Source organism: Drosophila takahashii, chromosome 2L, assembly GCF_030179915.1.
Source record: "Drosophila takahashii strain IR98-3 E-12201 chromosome 2L, DtakHiC1v2, whole genome shotgun sequence".
Taxonomy (NCBI): domain Eukaryota; kingdom Metazoa; phylum Arthropoda; class Insecta; order Diptera; family Drosophilidae; genus Drosophila; species Drosophila takahashii.
Genome location: NC_091678.1, coordinates 11,228,619 through 11,249,775, shown reverse-complemented (window position 1 = coordinate 11,249,775; position 21,157 = coordinate 11,228,619). Strand labels below are relative to the sequence as shown.

The 21,157-nt window shown below is 35.7% G+C and overlaps 1 protein-coding gene across 4 annotated transcripts; it reads left to right on the top strand.

Moving 5' to 3' along the window:
• Window positions 1-4,953: 4,953 nt before the first annotated feature.
• On the top strand, window positions 4,954-8,366 carry LOC108068596 (uncharacterized). Of its 4 annotated transcripts, XM_070212832.1 has the most exons (8): window positions 4,954-5,090; window positions 5,196-5,320; window positions 6,437-6,472; window positions 6,531-6,740; window positions 6,805-6,946; window positions 7,225-7,403; window positions 7,461-7,614; window positions 7,789-8,366. In XM_070212832.1, the coding sequence occupies exons 1-8, from the start codon at window positions 5,036-5,038 to the stop codon at window positions 8,295-8,297; spliced, it is 1,410 nt and encodes a 469-aa protein (XP_070068933.1). In that variant the 5' UTR covers window positions 4,954-5,035; the 3' UTR covers window positions 8,298-8,366. The 4 variants fall into 4 exon arrangements, 2 of the variants coding, with proteins under 2 accessions (XP_070068933.1, XP_044251094.1); XR_011417855.1 differs by lacking the exon at window positions 5,196-5,320 and having other exon boundaries at window positions 5,074-5,090; XR_011417852.1 differs by lacking the exons at window positions 4,954-5,090; window positions 5,196-5,320 and adding an exon at window positions 5,495-5,540.
• Window positions 8,367-21,157: the final 12,791 nt, after the last annotated feature.

Below are 21,157 nucleotides of genomic sequence, written 5' to 3'. Positions count from 1 at the left end.
GCACTGCGTGCACTGTGTCCTGCCCAGGATGTAGGTCATTTCAAAAAATTGTTTGCTTTAAATTGCATTTGCGTTGGCCGTGCGATGACATGATGCACTATCCGCCATCCAGCAGCCGCCCATCAGCCACAAGTGTTTTTATATGCATCATCAGGGGGGTGAGGTGGTGGGGGGTCAGTAAGGGGTCATGCGGTGTCAGGGGGCAGGGGACGAGAGCTAGTGGCACCTCAACCGCCAAAGAGTGTGCGCCACGCAACCACGCACAACCATGTCACTGGTTTAGGGGTCCTGGGATGGGAGCCAGATGGCGCTTGTTTAGCCATTAGCGAGGACAACTGGCTGAAAATAGTGTTGCCAGCCGAAGATGGTTTATAAAAATTGAATCTGCATCTCAGGTGTTAAAAAAATAACATTTTTGACATTTATTTTGTAAAATAGCTTACAATTTTTAATAAAATAGTAATTGAGGTTTTTGTTTATTTAAAACACGTAAAAGTTACAAATCTGTTAAAAATAAATTTGGTTAAATATAATATACTAACATAAGATTAAATATTTTGTTGATTTAAAACTCACATACAAAAAATATATGCTATAAAAAAGCTGTATTGGCAACACTGACGGTGGTAGTGGGTCAACTGCCTAATTAAAAATATAATTTTCTGAAATTCGTTATGACACCTCATGCACGACACGGGATTAAATAACTCAGCCTGCCGTGGTTTTCGCACTTAAAACCGACCTTCTTTATGAATATCTTAATCTGGTCGCGTGCTTAATTTACTTGATCAACTACCGTGTTTAAAATTCCTTTAGTCCCGCTGGCAAAGCAATTAAGCGATTAATTCGCATTCATGCCACTCGATCTTCTCCCATATGACGGCAGGCGAATAAATCAAAAAGGGATTTTTATTGTGGCAGCCGGTGGCTATTGCCAACAGTTTGGTGGCCATTTTATTGCCAGGATTCCAGCTTTGTTGCTGCTGTTGCCGTTGCTGTTCTTTATTTCCTCAGCTTTTTGTTCTTTGGCTACTTTACTGCTCGGTGTTGATTCAATTGCACGCACACGCACGCACACGGTTTATGCAAATGCAATAAATTACATTTTATTATGAAAATTTAAATGCCCCAGCCCCGGGGGCGAGGTGACAATAACAAAAGGGTAGTAAAAATCCAATTAATTGTTATTTTATTTGTTTATTGTTTTCTGATTACGGTGCAGGCGAGACGACGCGATGCGAATATTTTTGGGTTCAGCGCCGCATTTGATTTATTGTGCAGCGTTTATTTTTATAATTTAATTAAAACATTTATGGACGACGTATTAAAATGCATAATGTTGTTGTGCTCTTTCGTAACAATTTCATTGGCATTCTTAACGTATTATGTCTTACATGTTTTGTAATACTAACTTATTGTGTACTTACTCAGTACGCAATATTTAAAACTAAAACTTTCGAGATACGTTTTTTTTGGATTGTAAATGAGTAAGCTACGATCTATTTATTTTTCCAACCCTGTTGTGTTATTCCCTTCTTTTACTTAACGAGACTCCATTCACAGCTAATGGCTTAATGCATACGAAACAAATGATGTGGTTTCTAAGCGCACTCACCTTACAACTCACTTAAAAATTCCGGTAGCACCTTTTTTCAGACCTTCATTTGAGTTGTCAGTTTCAACTCATTTATCACCGACAAATGTATCGCGTTGGTATTTATTTATACCTCTCCATGGGGACGGCTTAGGTGTGCAGAGCGAACCGTGTGTGATCCTCCCACCTTCAACATCGCTCAGGTTGACAAGCCGCGCGGAGCAAGATAAATTATTATTTTAATTGCATTTAAATTACACGTTGCGTTGCACGGGGCGTATGCGCAATAATCTACAAAAAGTCAAGGCTGCCACGCTTCAAGTAACATTTTAGGGGGTTTGTTGTGGGAAGGGGGAGGGTCTGACCCCCGTTGCTAGATTAACAGCTACCCATGGCGAGGGGACTTGACCAGCCGTTTTGCTTGGCGCCGTTTAGGGACTTTATTGGGACTTTTTTTTAGCTGAGCCTTTATTTTATACTCTTTTTTTTATTAAGTCGCAAGAAATAAGTTTGGAAATTTAATAAATAAATCAAGGAAATCGTTCTTAGAAATTTTCTTCATTAGAAAAATAGTTATTAAAGATAAAGATGAAATCACAAAAAAATGCCAACACATTTTTTTAAAGTTAAAATAAAATAATTTTTATATTAAGAATATGGACTTTAGTAATACGAGTTTATGTAAATTCTTATAGGGCATTTAAACTTCAACCAAGCAAATTTCCATCCAGTTTATTTGATATATGAGAGCCCCTGGGATCCAGCCGCAGCCTTGAGCAACATTAATAAATGCTGGCATTGCTGGGGTCCTTAAATCCCGATTCACCTGCTCCGTCTCCCTTTTTTATACATACCTACATATATATATGTACATTTTTCTGTGTGTTATAATTGCCAACCACCCGCGGCGACTTCAACTTTTGTGAACAATCTCGGGGAACAGTTGGCGGTTCCTTTCGGCCAGAAAGTGAGGCGGCAATTTATATTCATGAGTTGTTGTAATGCATGTACAAGTTGTTGCTGCTTTCTGGTGCTTTCCCCAGGAGCATGCTTATTGTTATCCGTGAATTAACTTCTCTTATCGCGACGCCTGGGCCCCTTGTTCGCCGCTTTGATTTGCGTGCCCTGACTTTTGGTTTATATCGCATATTAAGCTTATTATTATGGTCATACGCAAAGTGTCCTCCTCGTTTCCTTCCTTCTTTGTTGGGATCACACACATTTCGCTCTGTCGTTGGGCTCACGCAGGAAATAATTGCCAAAATATAAACTAGTTATAAATTATTAGCCTAGCCTAGCTGGCAAACGCATCGCAGCCAAAGCTCCAAATGACAACGGCAGCAGCAACGAACGACAACTCCATATCCTGGCCAACAGGCAAAATGGCAAAGACAAGCTCAAGATGTAAGGGATAAGCACGGACACACATAGAGCTGTTGACTGCCATATTTTATAAGCCTGTGCTGTGCGTTGTGGTTGAAATTTTAAACAAAAAGCCAGCAACAAAATCACCGAGGGAGGGGATATTCTACTTAAGTTATTTCTGAAAGAGGAAGTCGAAAGGATGCAGAGGAACGAAGCCTCGATACGCTTCCTTATGGATTAAATTGAATTATTGAAGAAGTCCTTGGATGTTGGCTTGTTGCCTACTTAATAAAGCCAATGAATTAATAGTTGTTGTGGCTGGTGAATAATAATTAAATTAGTTTAGAGTAGACTAAGTAAATTGTTGAACATTTTTCTTAAAATAAATATTTGTATATAGTGAAATTACTATTAACTATTAATTAAAATATAAATAAAAATTGAACTTAATAATTAAAACAGTTTTTAATGAAATTAAATAAGAGGACCAAGTAAGAAATAAACTAAACCTTTTATTTAAAATTCAGCAAATGCTTTAAATTCCATTGTGGTGAAAGATTGATCCGCCTGAGCCCGGCAAGCTCCTTGTCAAAGTTCTAATGCCTTGGAAAATGTGTTTAGGAATCAAGCAAAACAGGGAAGCGCATCCGCACAGGATTGCCCCGCCGCCCACCGAGCCATGTCGTCAGCAACACATTAAAGCATCTCCATTGTCCTTGGATGCTGCTGTGCGAATATGAGTGCGAGGACGACGACGAGGATGAGGACGAGGATATGGGCATATCAGTGGATGTTGGGGGGCTTGTAAGCAGATAAAGTCATTTGCTTTGATATCTTTTACTAATTATTGCCAAAGCGTAGTCTAAGCCAGTCTTGTGCGGCAACAACAGGAATAATAAATTACAACAATTTTAGCTAACTGCGGCTGCTCGAATCCTTTTTTCACTTCCAGCCCAGCAGACCACATCCACCGAGCATCCTGGCCAGAGCAGGATGGAGAGCAACATTAACAGCATATTATCCTGCCAAGGATCCACATACACAAAACACAAAAACAAAAACAAAAGCCAACGAAGCGTAGACCCAAACAAGGAAGAGACTTCCTACACTCAAAAAATTATTTTTCTTAAATATAGAAAAAAAAATTTTTTCTGTGTTTAAGAAAAAATGTTCTATAAAGAGAACAAATTTTCTAATCTTCAGAAAAATTTTCTAATCCCCATAAAAATTCTCTATTGAACGATTTTTTTTAGAAATTTTTTTCTCAAATACAGAAAAATCCATTTTTTTCTAAATTATAAGGTTTATTTATCTAATTTTCCTTTCTTTATTTGGGGGTGAAAATCGCCATTGGTTTTAGAAAAAAAAAGACTAAACTTTTCTAAAAATAAAAAAAAATCGCCATTAGCATTAGACAAATTTTTACATAATAGAAATATTGCTTTTCTAAAAAACTGAAATTTTTTTAAAAACATATTTCTTAAATGTAGACATATCAATATAAAACATAGAAAATTTTTCTAATTCCCATGTTTATAGGGCTTTTTATTTCTTAAACATACGTGGTATTTTTTTTTTTAAGAACTTCTTCTCAAATTCTTATTATTCCGGGTAAATTTTTCTTATTTTAAAAGAAATATATTTTCCTTTCTAAAATTCAGATATTTGTCACACATATTACATTTTAAGAAGTGGGTTTATTTCTACATATGTACATATGTATATGTACATATGTATGTAAATGTAATCTAAGTTTTGTAAAGGAACACCTTTATAAAATCGAAATGTAAAAATAAACTTGATTTCCCCTTATTGCCCTTTTAATCTCATCCTAACAAGCGTTACATCTTTTGGCTGTTCTTCCCGACTTGTTTTCGAAGCAAAAAAGTAGGCGAAAAAGAAGATAAATTCGTTTCGTTTTCCATCTGCGTCCCTCTTGTGCATATCATTCGCTCTGTGCATAACTGTTGTTTTCAGTTGCCTCTGTGCGCGTCCGTTTTCCTTTTCGCGCGTGATGAACTAATTGCTTAGCACTATCACATTTAGTTTTTCTGAAGTGTTCGATCTGTGCAGACGATGGATAACCTGCTAACAACTTTGAAAGGCGAAGCCTTCGGAAAAATATTTCAAGGTATGTACATATGTATGTATGTAACTAAAATTTATAATTCTTTTAAAACGGGGAACATAAAATTTAACTGTTTATATACATATGTAAATATATTTTTCTTTCAAGATCTACATGTTTCAGAGTCGTGTCTTCGTGTCATGACTTGGGAACAACTCAGTTCTATTATCCCTAAGGAACTGGCTGGCCCAGCAATAATTTTTTTCCACGGGTTAAAAACTTGGCAAAATGCAGTAAGTTAAACAATAAAGGGTTAACCAGAGAACTTACATACATGCATAGATACATACATACATACATACATACATACATATGTATGTGTGACTTTTTTCTCTTTCCGTTAGTTTTCTTGCCTTGTTCTCTGTCTAGCATTTATCTATTTTCCCATTGCACCACTTGGTCACATTAAAATTCGATGGACGCGGCAAATGAACGACGCAGAAACGCTAGAGAGTTGAGTTCTTATATTTAAAACCTATTCCAATTTGTGTTTGTGTGTTTGAAATTAAATAAGGTAACAAAATATGTTTGTACATATGTATGTATGTATGCACATAAGTGTAAAGAGAATTTCGTAATCTTCGGCCACGTTATAATAAAACATTTATTTCGCTGCCAAGTGTATTATTTTATTGTGGTAAAACTGATTGCAAAATAAATGTATCCAGTGCATTTGTGAAAATGTCTTCTAAACTGAGATTTTAGTTCAAGACACAAACGAAACACAAAATTTGTTCATTTAAATATCAACATACATATATGTGTGTATGTAAATCAGCGGTGCCGTAAAGTAGTACATGCCGATATGTTTGTGTGTGTGTGTCGATCGCTGGCTTTAGCAGGCCATCCACAGTCTAATATGTTCGGCAAACATGTTCATGTTCGTCGTTGGTGGTAGTGTTCGCGTTCGAATTTCATATAAATTTGTTCGACGGTTTGTTTTACAAAGATAGAAACGATTCTATCTTGCCTGTTCGCGAAAATGTTCGTCTTACAAATTCGACTGTGGATGGCCTGCTTTCAAATCGGCAAATGAATAAATGTGGATGCCTTGTGTCTACTTGCAGTCAGTCACAAAAGTATTCGTTGCGAGGTGGTTCATAAACAAACTAAGTTAATTTTTCAGTTTCAACACATTCAAAATATCTAAAATAAAATAACATGATAATAATTTCTGAAAAAATTATTAAAAGAATTAATTGGTTACTTTAATGTTAAAAAAAACTTAATTTGTTTATGAACCACCTCGCAACGAATACTTTTGTGACTGTCTGTATATGTACTTCCATGTTCATAAATATAAACATTTGGAAAACGCAATTTTAAATCTTTCCTAATATTTTTTCAAGGGGAAATTACAAACATCGACAGGAAATCATAGAGAGGTAAAATATATGAAAATAACGGAAAAAAAGTGTATTAAAGCAAATTAAATAATTTCAGATTGATTTACCACAAATTCTAGCAAAAAACGAAAAAGCCACTTTAATTTTTAAATTTTTTGCCAAAGAAAATCGTTTGGACTCAAAATATCGAAAATTATTAAGTAACATTATTTCGGAATACATGGTAATAAATGATATTTTACCAAAGCAGCCCGTACTAGATAAAGTTGCTTTTGATATTACAACATTGTTCGATTGTGAAATAAAGGTTTGCCAAATCAAAAAAAAAATATATAAAATAAATTTAAAATAATAAAATCAATTGATTGCAGGAAACTTATTTTATAAAAATAAAAGGAAAAAAACCGGGTGGACTGCTTTACAGCAATTGGTACAATTTTCAAACAAAATTTAAGGAGTCATCTATTCGCAAAAATAAGGAAAACATCCCACCTAGCCAAGTACTAACTTTAGGTAAATTTTATTTTATTTAATTTATTTATTTATTTATCTTTTTATTTATATTTTTATTTTCATTTCTATTTATTTTTTCTATTTTTATTTTACTTTCATTTATATTTTTTTTTCATTTCTATTTTCATTTTTATTTCTGTTTTTTATTTTTATTTTCATTTCTTTTTTTATTTATATTTTTATTTTTATTTTCATTTCTATTTTATTTTTATTTCTATTTCTATTTTCATTTATATTTTTATTTCACTGTTTTCTTTTTGGTTTTGCTTCTATTCAAGCTGATGAAGTCGCAGTCGACTTGGATTGGCTTAAATACAATATTGAGCCGAGGGAAGTTGTACTCGAAAAATGGTCTAATACATATCAATGGAGGTTTGATCTTTTAAAAACAAACATTTCATTAGAAAATGTTTTTGAAGATTTCCCCATTTTAAAACAGTCATTTGGGTATCAATTGGTAAGTCTCTTAGCCTTCAGCTCATTTCCAATACGTAATTTTTAAATTTCGTTGCAGATCGAAGCTGATTTTCAAAAAGCGTATGAAGGCAGCAGCCATTATTTTGACCAATGGGACACTTTTAAAACCCGTTTTGTATCAGCAGCTCTTTTGAAAATTAAGGATAAGCAAAGCCTTAATATTTTAAAGTCGTTTAATGAACAGTTGGAAGGTAATATATCTTTTAAAGTTTAATATTAAATGTAATTTGGCTTTACTTTGAAAACCATACAAACATATTTCGCAAAATTATTTTTTCACATATTTGACTTGTTTGAAACTTTGGTAGTTCCCATAATTATTTTTTATTTATTTTGTTTTAACAATTCCTTTTTTTTTTCAACAGAAACTCAAAATCTTTTGGTACTACTGCTGATGCATGCTGTTTTGCCTCCAACGGCAAGGATAAAAAGGAGTGACAAATTAAAAAGGCTTACAGTAGAGGACTCCAGGATCGCATTTGTTATTTGGAGACCCACTGTTGGTGAAATAGAAACCTATTTAAAAGAGATTATAGAATTAAGATACCTAAGTAAGACTACTTTGCAACCCATTATTTGTCTAAAAGGTTCAAGCCCTTACGACATTACAGAGTATTACTTGTATGTCTCAAGTGTATTTTATAAGTTTGATAATATTCTTAATTGTTTGGACGTATGTTTTAAGTGTTTCTTTGTTTTAAATTTAAAATATCCGGTTGAGTGCTCGTTGTTCTGGACATTCATTCAGAAATTTTTTTACAACATTCATTTAACAACAGATTTAAAAAGCAGATCGTTGTCCGAGTTATTGAAAGAACTTCAACCAAACAACATTAATCTTTTAAAAAATGATGTTGATATGCAAACTTTGTAAAAGTCGTAGTTTTGACGATATAAATATTTTCATTTCTCATATTAAAGAGTTACATACGTATGACCCGTACATACAACTTCCTTGTGGATACTCTGATTGTTCTAACGTTTTTTCCAGTTTTAAACATTTCAAGAGTCACATGCTAACAAAAAATGAACATCAATCTGAATATTTTAATGAAGTCGTTCAATCGGAAAATGATATTTTAACGTATCCAGAAAGAGACAATATAATATTTCAGCATGAATTGCCTCAAGCAAAAGAAAGTATTCCGATGGACATAGAAGAAGAAAACTTATATCAACATTCATTCGCATTTAATTTAAATTTAGGTTCACAGTTAAATTTTCCCCGCAGTGAAGTTTATAAGATTCAGAAACAAGTAGAACTAAACATAACAACTCCAATACATAAAGAAATCAAATGTATTTTAGAAAACACTTCAACCTTAAGTGAAATTAAAGAACGGCTAGTAAATTTGTCTACTTTTTGTGAACATCCTTTTAAAAACGTTGAAAACGAATATAAAACCATTAAAAATCTTGAAAAGTTAAATTTATATAGGGAGCCTCAGATTATCACAATTAACAGCGAAATTGCCCCACTAAGAGTAAAAAACCAAATGACTTTAGGAGATAAAAAAAATAAAGGGGTCATATTACCTTTAGAGTTTCAGTTAAAATCTTTCTTCGAGCTTCCAAATGTTTTTAAAAGTTGTATGAAAAATCTTAATTTCTATGAAGCTCAAACAAAAATTACAAATTTTACAAACGGACTTTTGTGGAAAAAAATTAAGTCAAACAATAAAGACAAACAATATAAAATTCCATATTTTTTATACACTGACGATTTTGAAATAAATAATCCTTTAGGACCACATCGCAGTCCGCTTACAGGAGTGTATCTTTCCTTTCCGTCAGTACCTCTGGAATACAATACTATTTTTACAGCAGCTATTTACAAATCAGAAGACGTTAAAAGACTAGGCAATTCTAAATGTTTTTTTAAATTTATAGAAGTGCTAAAGAAATTTGAAGATAGAGGTGTTCACATAAAAGTAGATGGCGAGGAATATACAGTTTATTTAATCCTTGGTTTAATACTAGGCGATAACTTAGGGTTGAACGGTATTTTAGGATTCACCACTTCATTTGTTTCAAATTTTTTTTGTAGGTTTTGCAAAATATCAAAGCAAGATAGCTATGTCTCATTTAATGTATGTACTCAAAGCTTAAGAAATGAAGAAAATTATAAAAATGACTTAAGCCTCTCAGATCTCTCTATGACGGGAATAAAATCAGATTGTCTCTTTAATCAACTTCAAAATTTCTCCGTAACATCTAATTATGCTGTAGACATTTTGCATGACTTATTTGAAGGCGTGCTGAGATATGATATTTGTCATATTATTATGTATTATATTAAACAAAAAATATTTGACTTGGAATTCTTGAACATAAGAAAAACAGATTTTGATTATGGAGAAGCTGAGATAGGAAACATATGTCCAGCCTTTCAATTAAATTTATTAAAAAAATTCAATATCAAAGCAACTGCTCGTGAGCTATTGACCTTCATAACATTCTTTCCGCTAATGATTTCCGATAAAATTCCCAAGAACGATAGTGTCTGGCAATTTGTTAAAAATTTACTTAAATTAATTGACTTAGTAACTTTATCAGACTATTCTAAAGACGATATAAAAACTTTACAATCAGTAATACTTGCTCATAACCGAGACTACCAGATTTTATTTGAAGACAATTTAAAACCAAAACATCATTTTTTAAACCATTACCCCAAAATAGTTGAGCAATCGGGTCCATTAAAATACTTGTGGACATTTCCGTTTGAAGCTAAACACAAGTCTCTGAAATCGTATTGCCAAAACACTATGTCCAGAAGAAATATTTTATTATCCCTTTCTATGAAAATTAGTTTTCAGTTTGCTAAGAAGTTACAAAACTCAAAAACTAATGAGTTAGTACTAAGCAAAACAAAGTGCTTAGTAAGTAACTCTTTGTTTTACACAGAAATTTCAAAACTTATACCATATTCTCAACAAATTTGTTGTTATTCCTTTGTCAAGCTACGAAATGTGTTATACAAAAAAACATTTATATTATACTCATTTGAACCTTTTTTTAAATCTTTTGAGATTAAAGAAGTAATGTTGGTGGAAAATGAGATAACATTTTTGTGCGTTGAAATTGAAACTATTTTTTGCGAGCATACAACCTGCTTCATGAAAACTGGATATTTAAATTATAAATTAATTAGGTTATCAGACATATGTCACCCACCCGCACAATTTCATTTACTTAACAACAACAGCTATATTAAGCCAAAATTTTATTTTTAATTATATTTTGTTTTGATATTATGTTTAAAACGTAAACTATAAAGTGTGTTGAAATGCTAGAAAAGTGACCTCGAGTCCGATAAAGTGCTCAATAAAACATTTAAATAAAAAAAAACATTTCTAGTTTTTATATATTTAGTTGTGGGTTTATTTAAACAAATTTAAAAAAAAATTACAGCCTTTTTAGGAACATATTATTAAAAATGCAGGCATCGTTTTCTAAAACAAAATACATATTTTTCTAGATTTATGGAAAATGTTTTTCTTTCTGGGAAACAATTTTCTTAATTTAGAATTTTTTTTCCTTTAAATAAGGAAAAGTTTTTTAAAAAACATAAAACTTTTTCTTTGGGTTTAGAAAATATGTTTCTATATTAAAAAAAACGGTATTTCTATTTCTTAGAAAACCTTTATTTCTAATTGTAAGACATAACTTTTTTACTTTCTAGTAAAAAATTTCTCAATCCCAGATGTTTTTTTTTTTGTTTTTTAGAATAAAACGCCTTTGATTTTAAAAACCTACTTTCTTTAATATAGACAAAATCGCCAGTAAAGCAAATCCATAGGCGATTTTCTAAAACCAAAGGCGATTCTAGGCGTTTTTTTTTTTGAGTGTAGGGCTGGCGATTGAGTTTTCCCTTTTTAAGAAAGTGAAAAATATGATGAAATTAATTTTTGTGTGTTCGGATTTAAGCACTTGCTGCTGAAAGGTTGAGAACTGAAATGCCGTCAGATTAAATTAAAGCCTGCTGAAATGTTGTCATTTATAATTTTGGCACAATTGCCGCTAATGAAATTGCTGCCAGAAAGGAGAAAAGGGTAAGCTGTGAGCCGAATTCCCAAAACCCGGAACTCGAGAGCTTTTTGCACGCTTTTGCTTTTTAATATGCCATAAAATTCAATGTGGAAACCCACTGATGCCGCAGCTTCTTCTTATGGACCCTTCTGCTCCCCTGCCCTCGGGCCAACCATTTATTGTAACGAATCTATTAAGTGGAAATTTATTTAGGCCAACGCAAAAAGTTTAAGCCATGAAGTGTTTCTTGTTTGTGCTGTTGCTGCGGCTGCTCGTGTACATAAAAATATTAAAAAATAGGAAGAAGGCCAACGAAGCAGCCAATAATAGGGAGGCGTTGCCATTTTTCCAAGCATTTCTTCCTTTTGCCCGCCGCCGTTGATATTTTTATTGCACTGCCGGCTTAGCATCGGCAATTTTGCCCAACCAATTCGGCTGAACGAGTCGCATGGAAATTTGCTCAGGATTTCGCCTACAGCTTGGATAAGCTTATGAATTTTCGAGTTAAGGCGAAAGTGGTTCCTTACCATAAATTGCCCATGAATCCTAGACGTATGAGCTATATTTTAGTGGCTCTCACAGATGAATGATACGCGTAAAAGTTAAGCTAGAAAAACGGCTGAAACGAAAAAGTAGTTTTATTTAAATTAATTTTTGTACAATTTGTCAGTTTATCATTTTGGAAATAGCTTCTTTATGATTTTTTGTGGATTGGATATGAGTAATGTGAATTTCATTTTATAGCTCTTGAAGCTCTAAAACAAGATAAAATATTAAAATAAAAAATTTCCAAATCACCATAGCACAGCTAATATTTTTAAAAATTAAGCTCTACAAATTATTTATTCTGGAGATAAATGATCGCTGTGTAAAAACAATGAATTGGATAATATTTTAACCCATTTTGTTGTCTTAACAATCCATGATTATCCCATTATGGCGACCATTTCCTTGCATTATGCGGACCCATTTTTTTATTAAGCCTGCTTAAAAAGTTCGTCTTTGCGGGAGAATACGCATTGTACGTTTTACTTTCCATAGTCTTAAAGCAGATTCGAGAAAAAAGGGATTTTCCTTACCACACGCTTTTCCCTTTTTTTCCCAGCCATGGAGGTAATTTGCCTGGGACACAAGGGGGAAAAACACAAAAAGGACTCGCGACTGAAGCCTGTAAGTGAGAAAGAGACAATTAAAAATCCATTAATTTGAGTAGCGGCGACCATGTAAAGCTACTTATATCGCCTCTCAACCGACCACGCCCACTCCCCGAACCCAATGGAAATTTACATTACATTATACTCGCATTTAAATAATTTTTGCAAAATTAAAACGTAATGCATGGGACCATTTCTCGTTCGTTGGGAGCCAAGGCGAAACTTTATGCATTTGTTTGTGTGAGTGTTTATATAGAGATGAATGAGAGTGAGTGTGTATGAGTGCATCCTTGATGCATTGACCGTGTGCTCAGTCCGGCCCATGGCAGTGAAATTATTTATGTGTCGCACATTTAACTTGCACATGGCAAAATATATATATTTTGCATTTACCGAGAGCACTTCCATCATTATCCCGGGCCGCCCACTTATCCACCCATCCACCCATCTACCCAGGATCACAGCTGAAGCCTCGACCGGATGCAGGACTCCAGACCCGAACCCTTTGGGCCGCACTTGCATTGTTTTTTGGCCAGAAAAGGGCCGAAAAAGCCTGGGAGGCCGCCTGCGGATTAAAATGCATGGGTTCATGAAGTGGTCATCTGTCATCTTTGCGGTAGGAAGAACTTCGCATGTTGACATTGTCGCAACAGTTTATATATGTACAAACATACGAGAGCGAGCATAAAGGGGAGATATACATGGAGACACTCGAGGCAGATCCAGCTATTCAAGTCCAACTCGAATGACCACAGCCCAAGCTTGTTATTGTTATTTTTTTCAGGAACAGCAAAATTCTTCGGTATTTTTGGGTATATTGGCACTAGAATGATTATTTATTATGATTCCTAGAAAACATCCCGAAACTATTTAAGATCAGCTTTAGGAAAATCATTAACTAACGAAATATGATACCGAAACATAAAAGATTATGTTGAGACTTAATGAGGTGTTACATTTATCAAAATCAATAAACATAGGTTCGATTTTTAGGTTTTAGAAATATTCCTAAAATAGTTTTACTTTAATGAACTATACTTTTTCCAGCTGAGCAACTCCAAGCCTTTTCTCGCTTTTCTTGCCACTTACTCCTAGTTATTTATGCTTTTGCTGTTTTGTTGCCTGTGCAGAATCACTCGGCCAGGATAACTGGTGCGCATTTCCCTTACAAGCCGGATTAAATATGGCTTAAAAGTCAGTTGACACGAGTTGGCCATTTCTCGCCGACTGCTGTTCGCTCAACCTCCGGCGGCTCAGGCTCAGGCTCGGGCTCAGGCTCCGGCTTCTCATCCTTGTCCCCGGGCGAAATGCTGTGTTGTTCGGCGGTGTGAGATGATAAAACATTTATGCAGATAGTCCGGGCCCAGAGTGCAGCAGCAATCATTGACATTAAGTGGAAAACCAAAACGGGGTTGAGCGAAATGTCTTTTAGATGTCGTTTAAATTAATTGCAGTGAAGAGATTATTTAAAAGTGGAAAATGATTTAATGCACATGGCTTAAATGCATCACAGTGTCAATGGAGAGGGAGAAGGAGCCGAATAGAAGCCTGGGGCTCTGCTTTCATTATTAAAAGTTTAATCTCTCACCGTTTTGCTTCCGACCATTTCATCCAATCTTACTTTTCAATTACCAGCAGCTCTCTATGCCAATTAAATCACCTGCAAAATACCCAAAAGGGAAAGCAGCAAACCAGTTTCGGACAACTCTTATCTGGCCAATTATGAGTGGCCATTTGGCAGGAAATATGTTGTGATATATTTTCCTTTTCGCCCTGTTGCCTTGTCTAATTGCTTGGCTAGATATTGATTTTGGCTAAACAAAAAAATAAACCAATTCAAAATTGAAATTGGAAAAATATACCTCGGCTGGTCCTCGAAGGAAATTGCAAAATTTTCACATGGGTACGAATTTTTGCTTTATGACACGTTTCCAAAAGGCTTTTGAAGACCGAGTTCTGATGTGTGAACGGAAATTGGCTTGATTACATTGTCTGATGGCTTCAGACAGTCGGAGTTTGAGAGAATGTAATTCCTTTTGCTGTATGCACAAGAAATTTAATTATTTTTGTCATATCTTTATATGACGGATGCGAATATTATATTATTTATGACTTTTCAATAGGGTTATGATGATTTTAAAATTTTATTTTTGGTTTCATATTTAAAAGAAATACTCTGTGTGCTTTTTACTAATTTGACAGAATTGCGAGAGCAAATCTTCTGCTGATTCGCCTAGATTTGAGGCCTAATTTTGCCTTATGTTTCTCTGCTGCTCAAAGTCCACTCTGTGACCAGCTGCCTGTTTCTGTTTCTGGTAGTGCTGGCTGTTGGCTGGTGCCTGGGCTCCTTGTGCCCTGTTCATCCTGCATGTCGCACAAATGTTGTATTACGTCCTGACATGCAACATGAATATTCACTTTGCACTTTGCGGGCGCATTGGCCGAGCGCAAGGATTTGGGATACAGGTGTTTTCCCAGACTGGCCTGCGGGGCGGGGCTACAGGATGTTGATGTTGTCCTGCTACCCGAATTTGCATCTTAATCTCTGCCGTCAGCGCCGCTGTTGACAAGCAGCAGCGGTAGCAGGACGAGGAGCAGGACGAGAATCACGGACAGGACCAAATCGCTTGCTTACGCACTCGAGAGTTCTCCCCTGCTGATTGCTGTTTAGTTTTGCAATTTAAATCAGACTTTCAGGTGCAATGCCCGAACATTCCCGGCTTAAATTGGCAGGACATCTTCGTCCTGGCATACTTATCATCTATCCATCCATCCATCCTTCCGTCCACCTCCCCAAAGACGAGTTGGTGTATCGGAAAACCCTTTTGAACCATCATAACGCCTTTGGGGCCGGATGGCTAGTTGGCTTTTATTTTTTGGCTCTGCTCTTTGGTTTTTGCTGCAAAATGAAATCAAATGAAATAAAATGAAATGTAGATGCATATCCTTTTTTTCGGCTATCCTGCTATCCTTGTATCGCCGCTGTGTGTGCGCATGTAAATTGTATAAATGTGCGCATAAATTTTCGTAGGCAAAATTTGAAATTCCGATTTTCGACCAGATTGGTAAACAATTTATGTAAGCAACCGAACTGAGCCGAGCACATTGAAAATCTGGTCAGAAGTGTCCTCTGGCTTTGTTTTGTTAGCTCATCCACCCCGCTTTCCCATATTCCCTTCCTCCTCCCATTCGGAATGGTGCTGGAAATCATGTAATTGCGTAACCCTTTCGATAATGGGGCCCTTGAGTACTCGTGTGTGTGTGTTTGGGCCCTTGCTTATGGTTATGACCACACAGAGAGACAAACAGACTCGCCCCATCACTTTTGCTTATCTTAAGTATTTTACTTATGTCCTGTCGGAATGCCCCTGCTCCTACTCTCTCTGCCCCGAACATTTTCCATGTTTGCATTTGCACATTTCCCATTTTCCAGGCCATTTTGGACTGAGATTCACAGACTGATTTTGTAAAGTTTTTCTACACAATTTTCTGCACAGAAAAAATACAAGGACAAACTATAAATTTCTTTCGGATTTAGAAACAAAAGAAAATCTATTTAAGTGTGACCAACTTTTGGCTAATAATTTAATAGTAATTTATAAAAATCGGCACAAAAGATTTTTCTAAAATAATAATACAAAAATAAAATATAAGTTTTTTTTAGCAATTAAAAGTGTGAAGTTATATAATCCATTTTTCTTTGTAAAAATGTTATGCTTCGAATTTTTGACACAGATTTCTGAATTTAGCTAGCTATTGATTTATGACAGTTTTAAGATGGCTTAGCCATAATGTTGAGAACTGCGTTGGTGAAATAATCAATTTTCTGCTGAAAGCTTTCTCCATTGAATGTGAAGTAGGATAAAATTTAAAAACCTCTTTCATGTTATTTTTAGTATTTTACATGCGGCTATTTTTGGGGATTTTAGCCTTTGAGCTCTCAATTCTGCTGCCCGACTTGGATGGCTGAGCAGCTTTACGTACTCGACAATTTGCCATTAATTGAAAACAGATTTGCCGCCGAGATTGCATTGTCGACAGGCATCTGATTTCCGCACAAATTAATTATAACTGCCATTGACATGGGCCAGACCCCGACTGGCGATTGCCAATGGCCGATTGCCCAGCATGGGAGCCGAAAGCTGCTGGGACCTCTGCGATAAGGCAACTGGACGACTGCCGAGCTTAATTCAATTTTATTGAGATTTATTCCGCCATAAGCGGAGAAAGTGCTTTGCCCGCCCATTAAGCGGCATATTAAATTGAGCGCACCAAATGACTTTTAGCTGCAGCTAAATAAAAACTATTATAATTGTAGCAACGAAGCGTTGGGCGGAAACGGAAATGCCAACGTGCCAGCGGAAATGCAGCTGCGAGAGAGTGAAATAGAGATTTCCAGGCAAAGGAAAGGGAAAGTGTCGCATCAGTGGAGTGCATGTATTTTTCTGCATCTCTATTGCAAGATGAATGTTCCGCATATGTTTTATATAATGGCACAACGTTTTTACAGCTAATTAATTTCAATAATTGGGACATTTTATTGCCAGGCAGCTTAAAAAATAGATACCATTTAATGCTTATTGCAATACGTGGTAAAGAAAAATTAAAATAAATAAAGGGAAATTCAAACTTCTTATACTTTTTTTTCAGAAAAATGTACCTATATAAAAGTAAACAAGAGAGAACGCTATAGTCGGGTGCCCCGACTATCAGATACCCGTTACTCAGCTAAAGGGAGTGCGAAAGAGATGGAGAAAAACTTTGATCCGCCGTAACTTTTTAACGAATGGTCCGATTTAAAAAATTTCTTCTACATTTCGATAGGTATTGATAAACACAATAAAACTGCATTTTTACTTTTCCAAAATATTGAAATTTTTAAAATCGTATATAAGCGATTGTGGGCGTTAGAGGGGGCGTGGCACCCTTTTGAAACAAACTTGCGCTGCGTAGGAACTCCTAGAATCTGCATGCAAAATGTCAATCTTCTAGCTTTTATAGTTTCCGAGATCTCAGCGTTCATACAGACAGACAGACAGACAGACAGACAGACAGACAGACAGACAGACAGACAGACAGACAGACAGACAGACAGACAGACAGACAGACGGACAGACGGACATGGCTAGATCGACTCGGCTAGTGATCCCGATCAAGAATATATATAGTTTATAGGGTCGGAAACGCTTCCTTCTACCTGTTACATACTTTTGCACGAATCTAATATACCCTTTTACTTTGCGAGTAACGGGTATAAATATGTAACATTCACAATTTAAATCTCAACTTATTGGAAGCAGTATAGTATAAAATGTATACTATAAGTTTACATATATATGTTTAAGCACTTAAAATATATTTAAAAAATAAACAAGTTTCTTAAAAAATTGAAATTAAGGTTAAAAAAATTAAAATCAATATCCCAAATGTATAACCGTAGCACTCTTCCTTGAATACTTCCAGATTTCCCCTGAGGATTTAAAGTTAAGTGCTGCCTTTTCAAAATGCCATTATGTATGCAGCTTACTTTAAGATAATGCACTTTAATTGAGATTAATTACCAGTCGACCTGTCAGCTGTCCGATTTGGTTCGCATTGCTCTCTGACCCAAGCCGCCAGGCAATTGAAATCCAAATCCGTAAATTTATACAGATGTTATGGGGGCATTTAAAGCGAGACAACAAATTAGTTTTATGTTTAGTGTTATGCAAATAAAATTATCGTTTAGTCCGACACTTTGGACCCATTGAATGAAATGGCTAAAATGCTTGAATGGACAGTTGCCTAGATTGATGGCTCAACATATTGATTTGTTTGCCAGCCATATATATTTCCCTCGGTGCAGCCATTTCAATTATTTTGTTTTGGCAAGGCAGCTGCATATAGATATACTGGTGTGTGAGCACTTGTGCACTTGTGTCGGGACTATCTGTATCTGTGTGGATTTTAATTAAAAATTGATTTAGCGAAATTTGCATAAATTATGCGTAACCCGACGGTAAGCCAGCAAAACACACAAACCCAGACTGTGTCAATAAATTAGAAAAGATTAATTGCAAATTATACAACTATTTTGACAGAGAGATGTCTTAAAGTCCGGAATTTTCCATGTTCCGATGGTTCTCTCTCTCTCTCTTCTCAAACCAAAAACAAATCTCTTATGACCAAATTATTCTAGTTGCATACTTATTGTTAAGGCATAATTAAAAATCATTTAAGCTCAGTCTCTTCACCGAGAGCTTCTTTTGAGTCTGAAAAGTCAAACGAAAAATATGCAAAAGTTAAGAAAGTGACATTTTCGCAGGGGGAGGCGGGTGCAACAATTTATTTTGGCACTGTGAAATACGGCCAAAGTTTTGAAATAAACTTGGTGGAGAAGGACCATTGCAACATTAACAAATGAATGTAACTGGTTAAGTGAATAAAAAAGTTATTTTTTGTTCAGAATATATTTTTGATAATAGCTGAAATAATAATACCTTCTTCTCTTACAGGACTTTACAATACTACTCGTACATCCTTATTAATTAGTTTTAATTCAATTGCATTAATTTGCATCACCTTAATTTGCACAGACCTGAATCGATCCCTTTATGCTTGATGGAATTCAATTTACATGAAAATTTCATTACAGAGCAGGCAAATAAAAATCCATCCGTTTAATTTATTTAATGTTGTTTGGCTTAATTTTCCCTCAATTTCATTTACCCCGAGCAAATGTTTATCGAAATTCGTACCCAGCATGCTGTTTATATGCAGTGCTGGTTGTTTGTAGTGTTTATTTTTTTGGTTTTTCGTTCTGAAGAAAATATAACCTGTGGCTCTTTATGACCAAATGCTCAAACACTTTGCTTCACACCTGAAAGTGGCTGGCTGGCAGCATGGAAATGGACTTTGTTAGTTTCTCGAACTTGTGTATTTTTTTTATATTCAGACCGGCACAAACAAACTCCCACGTTCATCGATGGCAAATCCAATTTAAAATCAAATTTTCCCTACCGGCCAGGCAGCCAGGCGGCCAGGAGGAAAGCTCTTGACATGGCTTCGAGTGCAAATTAAATAAAATCGTAAAGTGGCAGGAAAAATGTAGCCCGGGCGATGATTGTCTGTGATTGATTTTAATCGCCTCAAGTGATTTCACTAAACGATTCAGCTACGAAATTGGTTACTTTGCATTGTGTCTGTATCGCCCTGCATATATATACATAGTACATTTTGCATATGGGTCGGTGGGTGGTGCCTTACTTTTGGCGCAGAGTGTTGCGCTTCCGGCAATTCTGGCTGCCACAACAAACTCCAGGTATATTTGCAACTGTCCGCAACACATTTGCTTACCTCAAAAGTGGGCAGCTCTCAGCTTTCACTGGGTTTTCAACTGAGGTTTTCGGTATATGTGGTTGAAGGCTTTTGATTCTAATCAAACTTTTGTTCAAAGTTAACTTTTATTATTTTTCCATGAATCATGACAGCTTCTAAAAACTATTTTATTCGATTTTAAGAAGAAATGGTGTTATATGTGATCTAGTTTTTGTATTTTCATTTTATTTAATTTATGGTATTAGAAGTTAAATTCTAAATATTCTGAATATTATAAAATAAAATATCCTAAGGGTATTAGAAAGTCTGGCTTATTTCCCAGTTGTGCTCACTGATGTGGCCAGCATTTTTTCGCCTTTTGCTTTCGCAACAATTTCATAAAATTCAATTTAAATGCACACACTGCCGCGCAAAATATTCAAATGAATTTCAAACGTAACAATTGCATTCCCCCTTTTCCCCGTTGTGTTATTAGTTGAATGGAGTGGATATACATGTATTTTTTCGCTGGCCAAAAGAGCTCTGAAGAGTGCAATCTTGATGCCGCTCTGATTGACACTTTAGGAGTAGAGTTTGTATTCAGCTCGGCTCGCTTAATTAAAGTGGGACAGCTGGCCAACAAAGCTGCAGCTGAGCCACAAACAAAAGCGGCGAATAACTGCGGCCGACAAAAACCTGGCACAAAGTTTTCGGGGGCCACAATTTGAGCTTTTTTGTGTTTTCGGCGGAACTCAAACAAACGGAGGCGACGAAACCAATACAAACAAAACACCCAACAGCGCCAGATAGAGCCACCAAAAACAAAAAGGCTAAATAAAAACAAGGAAGCCAGAGAAAAGGATGCCCGTCAGATTATCCTGTTGCTGGCAAACAACAAATTTCAAGTGCACTGCAAGGCCATAAGCCATAAGCCATAAGCTCGAACCCCCGGCCATTGAGGCTGCGGACTGCTGACTGCCATAACATGGCTGATTACCCGCTGCAACTTGGCCAAAACCGCTAAGCGCCCGGCCAAAGTTTTCATTAAAGTGGCTGACGGCTTTCGTTCGTTTCGGCCTTTGTAATTGCTCAGCATTGGGAAATTGGCACCACCGAGAGCTTAGCCCGGTTTCTCTGGCTTTTGGCCCTGAGTGACAGTCGCCAGGTGTGGTCTAGATTGGCCTAGATTCGCCCGAAGGAGCGCATACCTGGGGAACAGCGTTGAAGGAATTTATTGGGGAATTTCTGCAGG

What these genes read in the sequence shown, in the direction of transcription:
- LOC108068596 (XM_070212832.1), top strand. Translation starts at nt 5,036, where the DNA reads ATGGATAACCTGCTAACAACTTTGAAAGGCGAAGCCTTCGGAAAAATA. An exon ending in CGACAGGAAATCATAGAGAG is followed by an intron (nt 6,473 to 6,530) that starts GTAAAATATATG and finishes AAATAATTTCAG; the next exon opens with ATTGATTTACCACAAATTCT. An exon ending in TAGCCAAGTACTAACTTTAG is followed by an intron (nt 6,947 to 7,224) that starts GTAAATTTTATT and finishes CTTCTATTCAAG; the next exon opens with CTGATGAAGTCGCAGTCGAC.